The sequence below is a fragment of the Euleptes europaea genome, chromosome 13 (genome assembly GCF_029931775.1).
Source record: "Euleptes europaea isolate rEulEur1 chromosome 13, rEulEur1.hap1, whole genome shotgun sequence".
Taxonomy (NCBI): Eukaryota; Metazoa; Chordata; class Lepidosauria; order Squamata; family Sphaerodactylidae; genus Euleptes; species Euleptes europaea.
In genome coordinates, this window is record NC_079324.1 from 62,622,966 (window position 1) to 62,642,482 (window position 19,517).

Genomic DNA, 19,517 nt, shown 5'->3' on the forward strand with positions numbered 1-19,517 from the left:
CCTTGAAAATCCTATGGTGTCGCCATAAGTTGGCTGCGACTTAAGGGCGCCATGGTTTAGAATTAGCCAAACTACACAGGTAAGATACCCCAATTCAAAATGTACGTAAGAGTCCTAAAAACCACACCTGACTTAAGATCTGTGTTACATATGATATGCAAAATTCATTCATATGTAGACTCTCCCACCCAAGCATCCTCCCCCGTTTCCAGCCTCACAGAAAAAGGTGCGTAGAAGAAGAGTTGGCTTTTTATATGCCTACTTTCTCTACCACTTCAGGGAGACCCAAACTGGCTTACAGTCACCTTCCCTTCCCCTCCCCACAACAGACACCCTGTGAGGTGGGTGGGGCTGAGAGAGCTCGAAGAGAGCTGTAACTAGCCCAGGGTCACCCAGCTGGCTTCATGTGGAGGAGTGGGGAAACAAATCTAGTTCACCAGATTAGCCTCCGCTGCTCATGTGGAGGAGTGGGGAATCAAACCCGGTTCTCCAGATCAAATTCCTCCGCTCCAAACCACTGCTCTTAGCACTACACCACACTGTCTTTTTAAAAAGTGATCTTAAGTTTTTAAGTGATCTTAAGTTCGTAACACATGAAGCTTAAGCAGCTAGCCTCAAAAGCAGCTTGAACGCTCTGGTACTTATTTAATCCATCTCAGTAGGGTCAACAAATGGCTTAGAACTAAAGAAGGGGGGGAGATGACGCAACAAGAAATGCAAAATCTAAAAGAAGTCCTGGGGCTCAGGGGATGAAGCCAACGGGTCATCCTACGCACGCATTACCCACCCGATGGTGTCATGCTGGACGTGCTTTGCGTCAAGGCTGGAGTAGAGCTCCACGACTGGATCGAACGCCCCAAGCATGCAGTAGATTCGGATGAGCAGCAGTTTGAACTGAGCGTTTGAGGGACTGTGGCTCAGCCCTTCTTCTAGCAAAGTCAAGCACTGCCAGGCAGCCGGCTCTTCACCTGGTAAAGAACACCACACTTAAGCCGTCTGCAAAAACAGGGCATCCGCTCTGGAAGAGGAGGGACAAGGCAACCCCAACAGGGCTGGAAAGGCCTCCCCCTCCCCCAAAGCACCCAAGACCCTCCGGTTGCCTTCCTGTGGGATAATATTCGAAGTGGGGAGATCACAATGAACATGCAGACGATATCCCTTGGAGAGGGAGTATGGCTCATTTGCAGAACATGGACTTTGTACTGCAAATGTCTCAGGTTCAATCCCTGGCATTTGTCGTTAAATGTTCTCAACTAATGAGTGTTGGGAAAGACCCTTCTCTACTCAAGATTCAGGACAGCAGCCACTTAGCCAGAGAATGTAAAAGAAGCCATGCTGGATCAGACTGACAGCCCATTTAGTCCAGCATCTTGTTTTATATCCTGGCCTGCCAGATACCCCTGGAAGGCCTACAAGCAGGGCAGAGAGGGCAAAGCCTCCCCCTATGGCTCACACTGCTTATCACTTCTGAACCTGGGAGGTTCCATTCAGTCACTGAGGTTAATAGCCACTGATGGGACCTATGCTCCATACATTTGTTAAATTCCCTAAACTAACGGCTGCTAGTACATCCTGTGGAAGGGAATTTACAAAAGTTGAATACTCTCATCATTCCTGAATCTTACTGCCCTTCAACTTCCTTGACTGCAGTGAGTTCTAGTATTACGGGAGAGGAAGAAGAAGTTCTTTCTATCCATTTTCTCCAGCCCTGCCATGCCCTCTCTTAAGCCATCTAGCTAAAAAGGTGAAGGTACGTAGCTAGAGGGACCAATGGCCTGACTCAGTATATGGCAGCTTCACAATGTGGTGACTTCCTACAGCAGCCTTACCTGTCATGCCACCCATCCCTTTCACAGGGCTGGATCTTGGGGGGGGGGCAAGCGCTCCAGGCGTAAGAAGGTGTGTGTGGGGGGGTGCCAGCATGGGCACGAAGAGTACCACCGCTATGCTACAGCAGCCTGCCTGCGGTGCGGCTAGTGTGCACGCCGCTGCTTAGCATTTAGCCGCCTCCCTTCCTCCTTGTGTGCGCCGTGCCTACAGCAGTTGCGCATGAGGCCAGGGGGCAGGTGAGCACGTGGCGTTGTTGCAGCGACTGCCCATCTGGCCACCAGCATCTGGCTACAGCATGCGCACAAGGCACACCCCCTCCCTCCCCCAGCTCCGTGCCTGCCCTTCCACACCATCTCCTTGGGTCAAACATTCCCAAAGGAGTATAGGAGGATAGAATCATAGAGTTGGAAGGGACCACAAGGGTCATCTAGTCCAACTCCCTGTGCAATGCAGGAATTCCGAACTACCTCCCGCCCCACACCCCCAGTGACCCATACTTCATGCCCAGAAGATGGTCAAGGTGCCCTCCCTCTCATGATCTGCCTAAGGTCACAGAATCAGCATTGCTGACAGATGGCCATCTAGCCTCTGCTTAAAAACCTCCAGGGAAGGAGAGCTTACCACCTCCTGAGGAAGCCTGTTCCACTGAGGAACTGCTCTAACTTTTAGAAAATTCTTCCCAATATCTAGATGAAAACAACTCGTCACCCTCATAGAATCATAGAGTTGGAAGGGACCACCAGGGTCATCTAGTTCAACCCCCTGCACAATGCAGGAAATTCACAACTACCTCCCCCACACACACCCAGTGCTCAGAAGATGGCCAAGATGCCCTCCCACTGATGAACTGCCTAAGTTCATAGAATCAGCATTGCTGACAGATGGCCATCTAGCCTCTGCTTAAAAACCTCCAGGGAAGGAGAGCTTACCACCTCCCGAGGAAGCCTGTTCCACTGAGGAACCACTCTGACTGTTAGAAAATTCTTCCTAATATCTAGATGGAAAGTCATCTGATTTAATTTTAACCTATTGGTTCTGGTCTGACCCTCTGGGGCAACAGAAAACAACTTGGCACCATCCTCTATGTGACAGCCCTTCAACTACTTGAAGATGGTAATCATATTCCCTCTCAATCTTCTCCTCTTCAGGCTAAACACACCCAGCTCCTCATAGGACTTGGTCTGCAGACCCCTCACCGTCTTTGTTGCCCTCCTCTGGACACGTTCCAGCTTATCTACATCTTTCTTAAATTGTGGTGCCCAAAACTGAACACAATACTTTAGGTGAGGTCTAACCAGAGCAGTGGATCCATGGATTCAAGTGATACACGTGTGGCCCCTCTGTGCCTTATCAGTCCTCCCAAGTTTTGCACAGCCTTTAACACAGTCACGTTCTAAGGCACAAAAAATGTTTAACATCACAGACAGGGTGTAACCTAAGTAAGTGCTTTTCCACCCCGGCCTACAATCCCTTTTTGCACACATGCAGTGAGTGGGGTTTGTATAGACATACCTGCCTCTAGCCAGATGTCAAGGAGCAAATGAACAGCAAGCAGACAGTAGTAGTCTGAAAACTGCAACTCTGTTTTCAAACAGGATTTTCCTATTGGGTGAGGGGGAAAAACACATACAATGAACAAGACAAAGTCACATTACATTGCAAAAATTACCTATTTACATCCCGTTTAAAATGTAATTTTAATCAGTTCTTTAGGGATATGGGAGAAGCACCATTTGTCAAGACATTACTAAGAAACATCGCCAAGGCCAAATTCTTTGTATGTTCATGAGCGTGACTTTAAAATAAATAATGTTTGATTTATCTAGGGAGTTGGCTTAAACGTAGTAGCCAAGACAATGAGCTATCATCTGGAAAGTCCCTGATTCAAATTTTGCCTCTGCCTGGAGCTTCCTGGGTAGCCTTAGGCAAGCCAATCTTTCCCAGACTCAGCTCCTCTGCATACAACACAGGGATGACAACAGTGGCCCACCTTAGAGCAGTCATAAAATAAAGGAAGTAATATAGGTGAAGCACTTGACAATCAATGTGCTGCATAAATATATTACATTGATGTGCTTATTCAAATTGCTTGTGCTCTTCAGTGTGTTCTTTGGAGTTTGTTTTCCCGGTTGTACTACTGCATGCAATTCATGCATATAACCCTCACAATGCAGTAAATGCAACCAAATGTACAAAAATTTCAATGTAACTAATTTGGAGTAAAATAACACAAGTAGGCCAGAACAAACAAACAAAAAACAACAACAAAAAACCCTTAGAAGCATGAGCATTCAAGCATTCTAAATATCAGCTGGCTTGATGTAGAAGTCACATGTCGCCTGATCCCTTCTATATTTACTCAAGGAAGGCCTACTTGATGCTATGGGAGTTCCTCAGTGTTAAACATCACAGGACTGTACCCTAAAGGTCTTATTGTATAGGATCAACATGAATTTCAGGTCTGGTTCTCATAATCATTATGCTAGACATGTTTCTGTTGTGTCTGAATTAGCTTGTTTGATTTGTTTTAATTAGTAAAAACAAATCCATTAAAAAGCAAAATAAAATCCACTTGGCTCAGAGAATGGTCTGAAGAAGAAGAGTTGGTTTTTATATGCCGACTTTCTCTCCCACTTAAGGAAGAATCAAACCGGCTTACAAGCACCTTCCCTTCCCCTCCCCACAACAGACATCCTGTGAGGTAGGTGGGGCTGAGAAAGCTGTGACTAGCCCAAGGTCACCCAGCTGGCTTAATGCAGAGGAGGGGGGAAACAAATCCAGTTCACCAGATTAGCTTCCGCTGCTCATGGGGAGGAGTGGCGGAATCAAACCCGGTCCTCCTGATCAGAGTCCACTGCTCCAAACCACCGGTCTTAACCACTACACCATGCTGAGAGCATCCAATATTGTCCCATCTCCAAAACTAAGGAGGGACACCTTGAATGCGGCTCTGAGCCCTCAGGGGAAGAGGATGAGACCACAGGAAGTTAAATGAAAGCAAAGAATGAGGGCGAGCAGGCAGGCAGTGAAGAACAACGATCATTATCCAAGACTGCTGGCATAATCTACAATTGAGGGTAGATTCAAGCACTTCTCACCGAACTCCAGCCCGTGCCGATACCGCAGCATCAGATCCCGGACGGCTCCCAGTTTCTGAGCTTTGTCCATCGCGTGGTAGAGGCCCAGTAACCTCGTCAACTGCACAACACACAAATGTTGTTGCAAAGCCTTGAGGTTATCTGGAAGCGCGAGTTTGCCTTCTGATGGTGCCGACAGAGGGATGACTCCTAACAACCGGTTGATAAACTGGGTGAAGAGGAGGGGGGGCAGAAAATGGAAACTTGAATTTTGCAAAGCCATAGTAGAGTTCTCTTTTATAACCCTGCAAGAGAAGCAGGAATTAACTAGCTCTCTTCTATATGACGCCATGAATGGGCAGGGTGTTTCACAGAGTACACGACCGATCAAATCGTTGCCCGGAGAAGCTTACAATCTAGAGCAGGGCCTCCCATTTAAAGAAGGAAGAAGATGAAGAGTTGGTTTTCATATGCCGACTTTCTCTACCTTTTAAGGAGAATCAAACCAGCTTACAATCTCCTTCCCTTCCCCTCCCCACAACAGACACCTTGTGAGGTAGTTGGGGCTGAGTTTGGAGAGAACTGCAACAAGCCCAAGGTCACCTAACTGGCTTTATGTGTGGGAGCGGGAAAACCAACCTGGTTCACCTGATTAGAGTCTACCACTCTTAAGCACCACACCATAAAGCTCCAGGTAAGGCCTTCAGAGCACAGCTGAACAAGACCTCCACAATTCTCAAGAACCGCCAACATTAAGAACAGACTACAGGTACTATTAAAGAGCCCCGTGGCACAGAGTGGTAAGCCGCAGAACTGCAGTCAAAAGCTCCGCTCATGACCTGAGTTCAATCCCAACGGAAGTCGGATTCAGGTAGCCGGCTCAAGGTTGACTCAACCTTCCATCCTTCCGAGGTCAGTCAAATGAGCGCCCAGCTTGCTGGGGGCAAAGTGTAGATGATTGGGGAAGGCAACGGCAAACCACCCTGCAAACAAAGTCTGCCTAGTAAACGTCGGGATGTGACGTCACCCCATGGGTCAGGAATGACCTGGTGCTTGCATAGGGGACTACCTTTACCTTTTACAGGTTCTATTGGCCTTACTCCGCTTAAGAAAACTTTATTCATCCTAATGGCTACTCAGGGAGAGACGAAAACAACTATTGTTCCAATGTAGCTTACAAACCACTTTAAACAGCGTCTGCTACAGTATGCTCAAACGCACAGTGACCTTTGGTGAGAGCTGAGTGAGAGCCAGCAAAGGGAGGGAAAGATTCAGACAAAGAATTCTAGTTATCAACAATGTCCATACTGTGGTCCTCAGCAATTTTGTTCACAGATCCTGGCTGGACAGGGTTTTTAGAGATAACCCCACTGGCCACAGTATTTCCCAAAAGGGGCTTAAATGAACAATGGAGCTGAACAGGATTCCCAGCTGCTGAAATCATCCTGTAAAGCTTCTCTCAATAGCATAAACTCTCCTCCTCTTTCAGAGAATGTCTAAAATGGGACAAGCCTCCAGTGAAGTCTGATGATACACCATGTTCCTTGTCAGCATTAAGAGGTAACAGGCAAAATCACAGCACTACATTGCACCAGTGGCTGGATGAGGATGAAAATAAAAAATGGGAGCTAACACGAAGAGAAAACGGCATCATTTGTTAAGACTAATTGAATGATAACTAGCATATTCTTGCATCCAAGTTTCACACAATGCTTAATTAGACAGAAGAGCTCTGTGAAATGCAGGCGCTTACATATCCCCAACAAAGACATTTCTCTTTCTTGAATCTTTCATGAGTTGTGATGAACAAGGTGACCATAGTCTAGTTAAAAAAAAAGACACAACCCTTCCCCAATCCAACAGAAAAGCCATGTGAGAAAATCAGGAGCAAATGAACTTACCTTTGTATACTGGGTTGATGGGAGGAGGTCTACAAACACCTTGAGATCAGTAAAACAGCAGGGTTTATCCCCAAATTGTTTGAAGTACTCGAACATGAGCTCTTCTGGACTGCCTAACAACACAGATAAATGTGCAATTTGCAGTTGTAAATAAGTCAACGACACAGCGACACCTAAGCCAATGTGACTGAACTGACAACAGACCTCTAAACCAAGGCAAGGTGTTTTGCCATTTCTGCACCCCCTTCTACCACGTTTTCAAAGTTACTGTCAGCCCAAAGAATTAGATATCCTTTCTAAGCCAACTGGTGAAAACTCCATTGCTGTTCATGGATGCAATGACTTCCTTCTGCCAAGCAGTTCTCCATCAGAGGAAGACTGACCAGTAGAGTCACTGGATCCAACCTTATGTCTCTACGAACAAAAGCAGCCTCTTTTCAGTGTCTTTGAGAGTATTCAAGGGGAAAGCACTCATGCTACTTATTTATACCTATCACAAACATATTCACCCAGCCCTCACAACCAAACGGTTCTCACAGTGGTTTATAATCTAGAATAGAACAAATACCATCAGGTTAGAATCTAAACTCCATCAATGGTCTTGTTATTGACAATTTGGTTTTACAAACCATTTGATAAACACAACAGCAAAGTGAGGTTCTGTTTGCTGACCAGAACACAAGGCTTTCACCCTTCCAGCAATTCACAAACGGAGGAAAGCCTTGGACACGGGCAGGTCATATATCATGGCAGACTGCTGCAAATGGTGATTTGTGAATCTAGGGGAGGAAGGAACAATGCAGGTGTGGTAGTGCCAGCCCTTAGCTCTTCCCACAAATACAGGAGACAGAGCTACAAACAGTGAGTATCTGAAATTTACCAGGGGGACTGCAAATAAGAGAGTGGGCTGCAACCCACCCGTGAAGCCTGTGCCGTGTTGGCCTGCACTACACATCCGAAGTACGGAAATATGGAGATAATTTATTTTGCAGAAGACTGAGGTGAAACCTTATCAGTCACAACACTGGTTCAACAATCAAACTAACGAGGTTGCAAAGTTGCCATTGCCTCTTTAATTTAAAAAGGCTAAATATGTCAAACTCCTCAGTTCATGAAAGCTTTTTATGTAACAAACTTACAGTGCACATGCAGAAAGATCGAATAATTTTAGCATACGTTAAATCTGCTCAGGAAATGTCCATCTTTCTGTCCAGTTAATTTCCACTATTCCTGACTGATATTTAACCTTTTTCTCCCTTCCTCCACCCCAAAAAAAGCAGCAAAAGTGATGGAGGCTTTAAAGCCTCCTTGGGATTTTAACAAGGACCTGCTGCAAGAACAATCTCCCTCTCCAAGATCATTTAAAGGGATTTTATTTCACTTGCAGTGGGTGTGGGATAATTTTTAAGAGCCCGCATTTCCCGATAAATGCTATTTGGTCAATGTGAAATTAAAAGGTGGTTTTACTGTGTCTTTTCATGCACCAAATATTTACCACCCACGTGCCATTTCTTAATGCCAAAGGACTAAAATAGAAGACAAACAATCCTCTCCCCAAAGCACAGGTGAATTTCTGCAATTCTTGTACACAGTTTACATCAGCTGCTGCAATCCCAGGACAGGAGAGCCGCCTTCAGTTTTGCACCCTCTTCCCTGGGGCTCAATTTGGCACCCTGTTATCAGCTCTTACCCAATTTGTGTTCCTCGCTGCACCCTCTGTGCCGCAAGCGCCTGATCAGCTCCAGCCGGGCGAGGTACGGTCCCCGGAGCGGCCGGGTGCTGTTGGACTCTTTTGATATCCTCTGCTCTACGAAAGTCACGGCTTGCTCTATGCTGTGATGCACTTCGCCCTCCAGAGAGCTGCATGCAAGAAGTAGCGCTGAGTTCCAGCATTTCCACTCTACCTTTCCTTACCGCGCGATTGTGGTGAAGAGACAATCAGCTACATTGCCGTTCTGCAGCTCATTGCGTCTCGAGGCCCAACAGCCTGCCCGACCAGCAGAACTGCCTGACCCAACAGAGCTTTTGCAACAGAGCACAAGGCTTTCTTTCCCCCAGCAATTCAAATGGCAAGGAATCCTTGTATGCAGGTGGAAAAACTGAAGGCAATGCAGATGTAGTGGTGAAGAAACCCTCCCAATAATGTTGATGGATTTGATTTACTTCCCACAAAGATATGGAAGAGAGCTTCAAACATTGCCTAACCCACTTTAGGATGAGACAAGCAATTGCTGTTTCAGGGGCACAACACAGCCACTCAGCAGCAGCTTTCAGTCTGGCTTCTAGCATAGTAACTTCCAAGCAAAGCCCCATATGATTCTGTACCTTGCCTGCTTTCGCCTGCACAAGTACAGACTCTGGGATCTTTAACTGCCCTTCTACCCTGTGTGGCCACCCTAACCCGGGGTCTCCAACCTTTTGGAGCCTGTAAGCACATTTGGAATGTTAAGAGTGGGTGGTGAGCACCACCCCAAAAACAGCTTCCACAGGAGGCAGAGCCAAATAGAATACCTCACTCTCACACCTCCTGGGAAGAAGGAAAGCCTGACGGGGAAATGGAACCACACACCAAGAAAAGGCCAGGTGCTTATCAGACAGTACCAATTCCTGCCTTACAATGGCCCCACTCACTTTCTGAAATGCTCAGTGGGCACCAAGGGAAGTACCAGCAGGTGCCATGGTTCCCACGGGCACCATGTTGGAGAACCCTGCCTTAGCCACTCACTCCTGTGCATGGACCAAGATGGCTCAGCTCACAAGGCGGTCCTGGTTAAAAGTTAACTGCCCACAAGGGACCTGGGGGGAAATGCCGAATATATTAGGTGCTCAGAGGAGCATGCCTGTTTATATTGGGTGCTGTGGAACACAGGCAGGATGTTGCTGCTGCAGTCGCCTTGTTTGTGGGCTTCCCAGAGGCACCTGGCTGGCCACTGTGTGAACAGACTGCTGGACTTGATGGGCCTGGGTCTGATCCAGCAGGGCCTTTCTTATGTTCTTATGAAAGACTAGTCTGTATTCAAGACTCTGTGACACTGTATCAGGAGCTGAATTACTAAGGACAGCTTACTAAACCCAGGGGAGTCCCCTTCCCCTAGCAGAGCGGAAGAAAGTAGCGGCCTCTTCCCCTCCACCCTTTTGCAGCTTCATAGAGAGGCACATCAAGCACCCATCTTGCCAAGACAGCGCCAGATACACATGTTTACACACAAGGCCCCGTTGTTCCCCCACTCTTCTCACAAGTTATAGCTATATCTTGCTTTCCCTAGAAGGGCACTAGGTAGGTTAGGCTGGCTATGTGTGGCAGGACTTGAATTCCCCTCCCTCCCCCCAAGATCAAGCATCTTGGTTAAAGGAACAGAAACTCTTAAAACTCGAAAAAGACAAGAAACTCACTGCTCCCCTTCAGCTGGAGGCGCCCAGGCTGTGTCAATCAGTTGAAAGATGGAGTCAAAGTAAATTATATAGAACTGCCAGTCATCCGAGCTAAAACAGAAATGAGGCAAGAAGCAGTTCAGTTAGTATTTGAAAAAAATTTACGCTAGAAAGCCAGAATTTCCTTTTTTATAACATTATTTCTATCCTACTTTTCCATTCCCAAAAGGGGATCACAAAGAGCAGTTAATTATAATATAAATAAATGATTAAATACACATATTTTTTAAAAAGCAAGAACTAAATTCCTCCCATTGATAGCAAAGAGATATTATAAAACGGTGTCGTCTGAAGAACCAGCAGCAAGTTCAAAATAAATTAAACGCCTGTTTAAAACAATCCTGTCCATTAACTTCTGGAAGGAAGGTCCATAATAATAAAACAACCACAGGTCCATAATAATAAAACAACCCAGCTTGGTGTAACCACCCACTGTACCTCAGAAAGGAATGGGCAACACTGAATGGGGCTTCTCTGGATGATGCTGACAACTGGTGGGTTTGTACTGGAGACTGGAGATGGTGGCTCTTGAGATACTCTGGTCCCGAACCCATATGGATTTAAAAGGTCAAAACTAGCACCTCGAATTGGGTTTGAAGTCAAATTGGAAGCCACTTTCATGGCTGAGAGCACAATTGTAAGCAGGTCTGCTCAAAAACCTACTCTGGTCTATTCAATGTATTTATTTTATTCAAATAATTTTTATGCCACCTCTTCAGGGAACCTGCCATGAGGCAGTTTACAAAATAAATATTTAAAACATTTAAAATTCTTAATTTAAGAACTGACCAACTAGAGCATGAAGTCACAGACAATTAAGCAGCTTAAAATAGCAACGAATAGCAATTTCCAGGCTAAAACATGCTATTAAACTGGTAGTAAAACATCAACCCCTTAATTTAAAGCTCGGTTAAACGGAAATGTTTTGGCCTGATGCCTAAAGGAGAGAAATACAGGTGCCAAGAAAGCCTCGAGGAGAAGAGCATTCCATCAAGAGGAGCCACTACTGAAAAAGTCCTGCCTCTGGTTGCCACACACCTCATCTCTGAGTGGGCTTAACTCCAAGGAAAATGTTCTTAGAAGAGAACTGAAAGTATCCTAAAATTCACAATAACTATGCTTGAAAGGGAGATAATAATCTTGTAAACCTTTAAATCAAAGTAAATTTATGGCAAACTCCTCTAATTGAGGCTTGCACAAATAAATCCTGGCCAAAAAATGAATGCTGTCGGTTTGACTACTCGGTAATTATGGTTTTATTTACTTACCGGTACTTAAGATGCTTATACACTTCTTCACTAAGTAGCGTAAAGTGAAATTTCTTAACTCGTTTTTTTCCAAGATTCTGCAGATTTTAGGTTCCTTCTCAAAGCAGGATAATCTTTTCATGCAGAGTTGCCAACAGGACAGGAGAAAGACATCCTGTCCCTTTAGCAGAGGCGTAATGTGTAGGAATGGGCTGTTGAAGCTTCATAACATGGGGGTAAATAACATCCCATTGAGCCTCTGTTAAACAGACAGGACATTTTTTCTCCTGGGCTACGGGCAGCCCTATTCTCATGCCACTCTAATGTACGTTCTAGCACAGACTAATGAGACACTTCCTTAAACAGTACTCAAACCTACAGTCCAGGGGGCAGTCGGTAACCAAACACTTTACAGTGCTGCGTATGTGAGGGGAGTACAGGAGTCTCTTGAGTTAATCCAAACAGCAAAATCCTGAGTATTGAGCCATTTGCCTAATTGCTATTAATCATCCCAGGGTCTCTGAAGTCAATGTATAAGAACACTGGAAAGAGAGCAGGCAACTGGGTGGCTGGTACTGCACTTTCCCCCTTATATCACCCTAAATAAAAGTGCTAGAGGGATTCTTTCTTTTTTTGAAATAATAAAATTGGGGTGGGGAGGGTGGGGACATACCCTTAACAAACACTAAGTACACTTGTCAATGGGAATTAGGTACCTCACTGTATGGTTAAACCTCATTCTATGAGGGCAGGATGGGGCAAACCCCGAGAAACTGCTCTTAAACATCAGGATGCTTCAAAGATGAAGACACTATGAATAAAGTTTCTTCAAGGATTCCACTGCTTCTTGCTCTTTAAGCAAACAGTAGACTTTTTTTTGCTGACCTTATAGGGAAGACAGCTACTCTTAACTGTCCCCAAATGTTTGCAAAGTCAGTCTCCAGCTGCTGACTGATTGCACTGCTCTAAAAAAGAATATGGGAAAATATATGAAGATTGCGGGCCACCGCTTGGTCTACAAGGAAAAACAAATTCACCTCCACAGTAGTGCTATAACTTTTTGTAATGGCCAAATTGTCACAAAACAGGGAACAAGATTTTTATGTTCCCTAGAACATAAAACAGGCTGGATCCTCAATCAGAGAACGAACGAAAGAACGAAAAGGGGTCTGACAAGACAGGAAAAGATGTTTCAGGGCATAACGGAAACACACAATGCCTGCAGTTCGTAACCTTATTTAAATCAAGTCTAGAATGTGTTGCACATTTCATTAGACACAAAACCTCCTTGTCTGTATTTCAAGAAGGCTAAATACAGCAGATTTGGGAGCTTGTCCTTCATGCCCTGAGACATCTTCATCTCCTCCTCCCCATTCTACTTTTTTAAAAACTGAGTTTCAGCTTAATGAGCTCTTGGAAATTTGTTCCCTACTTCATGACAATTTGGTTAGTCCATAAAAATGGCATTAAGTGGACAATCCAGTAAAATGAGTGTACAGGGCTCAGCACACACCCTTTCCCCCTGAATGCTCCTTTGTAAAAGGCAGATTTGGGCCATAAGAAAAAGGAGAAAAGGTTCTTCTGGGAAAAGGTTCTTCTTCTCAGCTTGCTTATTCTGGTTGGGAACAGGAAGCTGTGATTGCATGCAAGAGACAAAGAAGCCATCTTGAGGAAGGAGCCACCACCTTTTCCTTCAGCTCTACAATAGGAACCAGCAGCCCAAACTCCTACTCACTTTTTTAGCAGTAGCTTCCTTGAGAGCGCATTGCATTCTGGCCACTTGCCCAGCTTTTTGTACATCTCCATGCACTTGATCTCTCTGCTCTGGAGCTCACTTGTCAGCTTCTCTAAGTTGAACAAAGAGTCACAAAGTCACACGGTCAATCCCTTGCTTTCTGCCACACACAAGACTTCAGGTTTTTACGCAGCCATCCACTTGATCACTCATGGCAAGTCGAAGTAACCTCAGGGAACCAAGTAGGGAAGTTTCACAGAAAAGAGAATCCCATCTCCTCCCTTGCAAAATGAGAACGCGACGGCCAGGTACAGCCAAGGAAGTTAGTTAGAAAACAAGAATGTATGGGCTAGTAACTTCCATGTTTGTAGGTCTGACTTACTTGACCTCAAGATGCAACAGAAAACAAGAAGATGAAACAACAGGAGCAGGAGTTAAGAGTGTATTGAAAGTTTGCAAATAAAGAATTGCTAGGTGGATGGTGTCTCCAAGGCAGTAAATTAATCTGCTAATCACCCGTTTGCATTACAAATTACTCTTTTTAACAGTGACTGACACAGCGGATCTGATTCTGCAGGTAGCCCGTGGTGCAGCCATAAGGCTGGCCCGTGGTGCAGCCATAAGGCTGGGTTCTGGCCACTCTACAAATGGGCAAGATCGACAACTGGCCACACATGTGCATCCTCTGCTGTGGTCTCCACTTTGTGGACTGGCCTGCCTGAGGTGATCAAGAAGACTCCCACACTTCTGTCATTCTGCAAACTTTGTAAAAGGGAATTGTTCCTTGCTGGATTAAATAAAGGCCAGTTGGAATGATTTAAATCAAGGTGACTCAAAAAACTGATTTAAAATCACAGAGGGGAAAAAAAGGAAAACATAAATAATGGATTTAAATCAAATTTCCACCTTTTGAGTTCACATTTACTGAAGAAGCAAGCACACTATTGCTTGCTATAATTAAAAATATTAGTTTTTTTAATCATTAAGTTATTTTATTGTTTTTCCATATAAGCTAGTAAATACACCAGCAAACTCCCTGTAACTCTACCACCCACCCTCTTCAGCAACATAGCTCATCAACAAAAAAATGAAGTATGAGCTGCATACACTGAGACAGCTAAGAGAAGAGATAAAGAAAAGAAAAAAGAGGGGGGAAAGGTAGAGAGAATTGGGTGGGGAGCAGTGAGAATTGGAAAGGTGAGGCATCACTGGTCAAAGAGGTACAGAATAAAACATCAGTTTGCCTTAAACACTGACAAACTGGGCAGCTAATAGGAAAGAGGGATAAATTACCTCCTAGTTTTCCTCTCACAACATCCAGGGCTTCCTGATATTTCTCCAGACGTTCCAGAATCATATAATACAGCTCAACCTTTAGAAGATGAGAGAAATGGAACACAATTGTCAATTAAGAGTCAGTACAATATACAGAAACAACACGTTTCTTTTAAAAGGAAAAGAGTACTCAAATAAATAAGCAGGGTTTTTTTTGTGTTCGTGGACGTATTAAAAAACAGAATGAACCATAGCTATAACCAAAGGAAAGGCGATCTCAGGGAAGTAAAGTTATGTGCTTTGGACCTGACCTGGATGGCCCAGGCTAGGCTGATCTCATCAAATCTTGGAAGCCATGCAGGGTCAGCCCTAGTTAGTACTTGGACAGGAGACCACCAAGGATGTCCAGGTAGCTACTCAGAGGAAGGCAATGGCAAAACACCTCTGAACGTTTCTTGCCTCGAAAACTCTATGGGGTTGCCATAAATAAGCTACGACTTGATGGCACTCTCCACCACCAAAAAACAAAGGCAAATTTTTAATAAACTCTCAGAGGTTCTTGTAGGTTATCTGGGCTGTGTGACCGTGGTCTTGGTATTTTCTTTCCTGACGTTTCGCCAGCAGCTGTGGCAGGCATCTTCAGAGGAGTAACACTGAAGGACATTGTCACACAGCCCGGATAACCTACAAGAACCAATGAACTCTGACCGTGAAAGCCTTCGACAAACACCTTTATATGTTCAGCCATATTTCCCCCTATATATGCTCCAGTTAACAGCACCAGAATGCTGCATAAAGCTATTAAAATCTAGCTGCATAAATCAGAAGGCATGATGTCAATTAAATGTATTACTGTCAAACATGAGTTTAGATACGCATTTAAAAATCTTACTTCAGCTTCAGCTTCAATTTTATCTTCCTTCACCATTTTTTCTACCATCCTTTCTGCTAGTGGTAAAAACATGGTTTTTGAGAGGTTTTCATCCTGTGCAGATATAGACTGGAAAAGAAGAATACATGAAGCTGTCTTACATTGAGCTAGAACATTGTTATTCGCTTAAAGCAGTCTTCCTGCTCCCTGTGATGAAGGGAATAAACCTAAGACTTTCTGGATGCAGAGTCCTTGTTCTATCACTCCGTTATGGTCCTGGCCAAAATAGTTTTAAAAAGCTCTAAGTGTCCTGGAGCACAAGCACTGTTGGAAAAAATTACTTGACAGTTTTGTAGGTATTATTTTGTTCTCCTCCATGAAAATGGAAATATAAAGGCTTTTGCAAGAAGCATTCACAAAGAATTAGTGCTGGGCAACTTCCACAAGAGAACTACCAATAGCAAATAATGCTTTGTAAACACAAGTAATTGGCAAATTTGTAAAACTAGAGGCTTGGACGCCTACCAATGAGCCACCTTTCCCAATCACTTCAAGCAGTAATAAGATACTCATCTAGCAGATTCAAGTAGACAACAGATCAGTTCTGCCACTGACTTCTATAAGAGGTTTCCTGCTGGAAGTCCAGATTTACAGTTACCTCTGATAACAATCCCAGAATTCCCACATCCAAGGCAGAAATTAGAGGCTGAAAAGAGACAGAATCGATTCCCCTTGGAAAGATTATAGTCTGCTGCCTTCCTCTGCTTCTCGCAAACTGGCCCGTCACCCAGAAAGCTTCCATGGCAGAATGGGGATTTGAACGTATGTCTCCCAGTTCCTAGTCCGTCAAACTAACCACTACTTTCTACTAGCTTGCAATTTGCATAATTTTCAGAATGAGGAAAATTATTTCAGTGGGACAATCATTGTTTCCAGAGATGCTGTACTCACCTGCATTATTAAGCTCATCACCGACCAAAAATAATAAGGGTTTTTTGGTACAATCTTATAAAGTGCCATTCCAGCCTAAAAAATGAAGACGTGTGTAAAATAAACATTCCAAATACTAGTGCATCATTATATTGAGTTACAGCCCAGAAATCTGTGAACACTCTAGCAAATGAGCAATCTTCAGAAACAGCCTCTAACTTACTGATTTTCTGTGCTTAGAAAAATTAGACACAAGTGATACACATCCCTTGCTTCCTGTCTCATTTGGGTGGCAAGACCACGTTGCTAATAACACACGCTGTGCATCATGGTGGGGCAAGCCCATTTGCCTAGCATTGGTTGCCACAAAAACTACTGTGCTGAACTGGAAACAGAAATGCTAATCAATTTGTATTGAGACTGGGGCCTCCAGACTGCATATTAATCTTCTGTTTCACTGAAAGTATGGTCTTGCAGCTCACAATTCTTCTCTTAGCTGAGAGAGAAGTGCTCAGGTCCTACCAACTCCTAAGCAACATGAACTGTGGAGCATGCTGTGCTCCCTTCACATCTTCATGTGGGTACTGCAGTTCATGCCAATCCAAATGGTCCCTTCGAATGTTACAGGAAATGCCTTATTGAAATAGATCTCCAATATGCCCACAATGTTCTGAACATTTCATTTAACTCTAAAAGCCTAAGTACTAAGATTGGAGATTTCATCAATTTAGAAACATGAAGCCATTACATTTTTTAAACCCACCATTTCCCTATACTAATCATTGGGATCTTTCCAATTAATTTTGCACGTGTAATAGAAAGTTAAGGGCTTTTATTTTAACTTTATGATTGAAACTAGACTTTCAATAGACACTAAAAACAGCGAGAGGTGGATAATCTCAGTTTACGTCTTCTTCAGGACGCAACTGCCTCTCTAGAAGAAAAAGAGTTGGTTTTTATATGCCGACTTTACCAGTTAAGGAAAAATCAAACTAGCTTACAATCACCTTCCCTTCCCCTCCTCACAACAGATACCCTGTGAGGTAGGTGAGACTGACAGAGTGTGACTAGCCCAAGGTCACCCAGCTGGCATCATGTGGAGGAGTGGGGAAAGAAATCCAGTTCACCAGATTAGCATCCGCCGCTCATGTGGAGGAGTGGGGAATCAAACCTGGTTCTCCAGATCAGAGTCTACCTCTCCAAACCACTGCTCTTAACTACTATACCATGCCGGCTCTCTAGTGGGTCCATTCATTCCCAAGTCAAACGGGCTTGGTCTACACCCTCATTCTGGAAAGCACCTGTTGCATCTTCTTGTATTCTCCAACCCTTGCATAGGCCATGAAGAGATGGGAGTGATACTCTTCGCTGTTGGGGACTTTCTTCACAGCTGCCTCATAGAGTTTCATGACCAGCTCCGCTGTAACAGAAGGTGACATTATAACAAACCGGTGGATGACTGTATTAGGCTGCAGCTTTTTTTTTTTTTTTACCGCAAAGGAATGTCATAAAGAACTGGAATGGGAGAAAAATATTCATTTTTAGGGACCTGCAATTTCCCCTAGAATCACCTGCCCAGAATATTTTGTGCGCATTTCCCCCTGCAACCTGTGTTGAACTCTCTACCACACAAACTCTACAACATACTGTATTTAGCACGTGTGCCTGTTTCAGATTTCTGTTTTGTACTGGTTGCATTGACTTACATTGTCTAATCTGCCTTGTGCCTCGGTGAGAAAAGCAGACTATAAATAATGTAAATTAAAACACACGCAATATGATTTACTCTGCTGTCCCTCCACCTATTATGTTCACAATGGATATCACCCTGTTAAGGGCACACTTTTGAAATGACTGCCCCATTAAGTCCTCAATGACAGCTCTAAGAATATTTAAAGTTATGGCCCTACCTGAAGCACAAAGGAGAAAAATAAGCTGGAAAACCTACGTCTATGCATTTCCCGGTAAAGGATAGTGAGAGCTTGTAATGAATTGTCATCCGTGGGTTCAAGGGCTGCTACTTCTTGAGCCAAGGCGAATGCTTCATCTTGTTTCCCAGTTCTCTGCAGGCCAATGGCTTTCAAAACCTGTCCGAAAGGAAGAAGTAGCTTTCAAGGAGTTTCCCAACAGCTATAAAAAGGAAGTTTCTCTTAAAAGGAACTACTGCAGAGATGCACAGTGAATGGGGCAAGGGTAGCAACAATGTGTCTGTGTTACATTCAACAAGCTTGCCCCTATCCCTCATTCACCAGACAACAGGTGACAATAAGCACCCCAAACTCTGTAGGCCCTAACTCTAACAGACCTCACTTAGCCAAAAAAGTAGTCATAGGGGTTATAGGCTCTGCTACTATTGTGGATGAATGAATGCATTACTTATTACGGGTGAAGACCAGTTATAAAATACATGCAATAGCACCATTAATAGCTAAATTGTTGTGGATCCTGTAGTAAGAACACCTTGAACAGAGCTGGCCTTATGCTGCTAGGGTATGGTGATGTTATGCATATAATCTAAAGCTGTACTTTGCCCTTCCAAAATTCCTAATACGGCTTTATAAAATGTAAGCCAATACACAAACTAAGAAAGCACAGGCCTCAAGCAGCACAAAAATAAGACATAAGCAGCAGGAAATCCCAAAAAAGCCCACAATTTTAAAAACAGAAGTGACAGGACAAGATGAGCAAGCATCACTTGTCATGGTGCTCCCCCTCCAAAAAGCATTACAACAGAAAAAGACCCTTTCCCTGTGCAATCCGTCACCACACTTTAGATGGGCGTGCACACATGCCAAAGGGCATCTCTGATGATGCTCTGAGTGCCAGAGCAGATTTATGCCAAAGATTACAATGTTTGATTTACCTTGGTCCCCAAACTGTTTGTGGCTTTGAAGGTGAAAGGCAGCACATTAAGTTCAGCCGGGAAACTAAACGGAAGCTAGTGGCATTGATATAAAGCTGCCTGACCCCACCAACACTTTAGTAGCCACACACTGGACTAACTGCAGCTGCTAAAGCACAGGCATCCCAAGAAGAGAACGCTCCAATAATCTGTTATTGACATCACTACGGCAAACACAACCATAGCCCAGATCACCTCTGTCTAAGACAGGGCACAGCTGCTACACTAGCCTTGTCAGGTAAAAGACACATCCACCCGCCACCACTTCGGGGCCATCCAAGAGTAGTGATGGACCCAGGAGTACTTCCTGAAACTGA

At 44.3% G+C, this 19,517-nt stretch overlaps 1 protein-coding gene across 1 annotated transcript in view; it reads right to left on the reverse strand.

The window, feature by feature from the left end:
* NAA25 (N-alpha-acetyltransferase 25, NatB auxiliary subunit) overlaps positions 1 to 19,517 on the reverse strand; it is a 41,174-nt gene that overhangs the window by 13,437 nt on the left and 8,220 nt on the right. Inside the window, exons 3-14 of the mRNA XM_056859591.1 lie at positions 18,247 to 18,385; positions 17,600 to 17,718; positions 16,320 to 16,394; positions 15,390 to 15,497; positions 14,516 to 14,594; positions 13,223 to 13,334; positions 10,202 to 10,291; positions 8,499 to 8,668; positions 6,809 to 6,921; positions 4,929 to 5,136; positions 3,343 to 3,432; positions 788 to 968 (exon numbers count right to left, since the gene is read on the reverse strand). Coding sequence (XP_056715569.1) covers positions 788 to 968; positions 3,343 to 3,432; positions 4,929 to 5,136; positions 6,809 to 6,921; positions 8,499 to 8,668; positions 10,202 to 10,291; positions 13,223 to 13,334; positions 14,516 to 14,594; positions 15,390 to 15,497; positions 16,320 to 16,394; positions 17,600 to 17,718; positions 18,247 to 18,385 — 1,484 coding nt within the window. The remainder of the gene's footprint in view (positions 1 to 787; positions 969 to 3,342; positions 3,433 to 4,928; positions 5,137 to 6,808; positions 6,922 to 8,498; positions 8,669 to 10,201; positions 10,292 to 13,222; positions 13,335 to 14,515; positions 14,595 to 15,389; positions 15,498 to 16,319; positions 16,395 to 17,599; positions 17,719 to 18,246; positions 18,386 to 19,517) is intronic.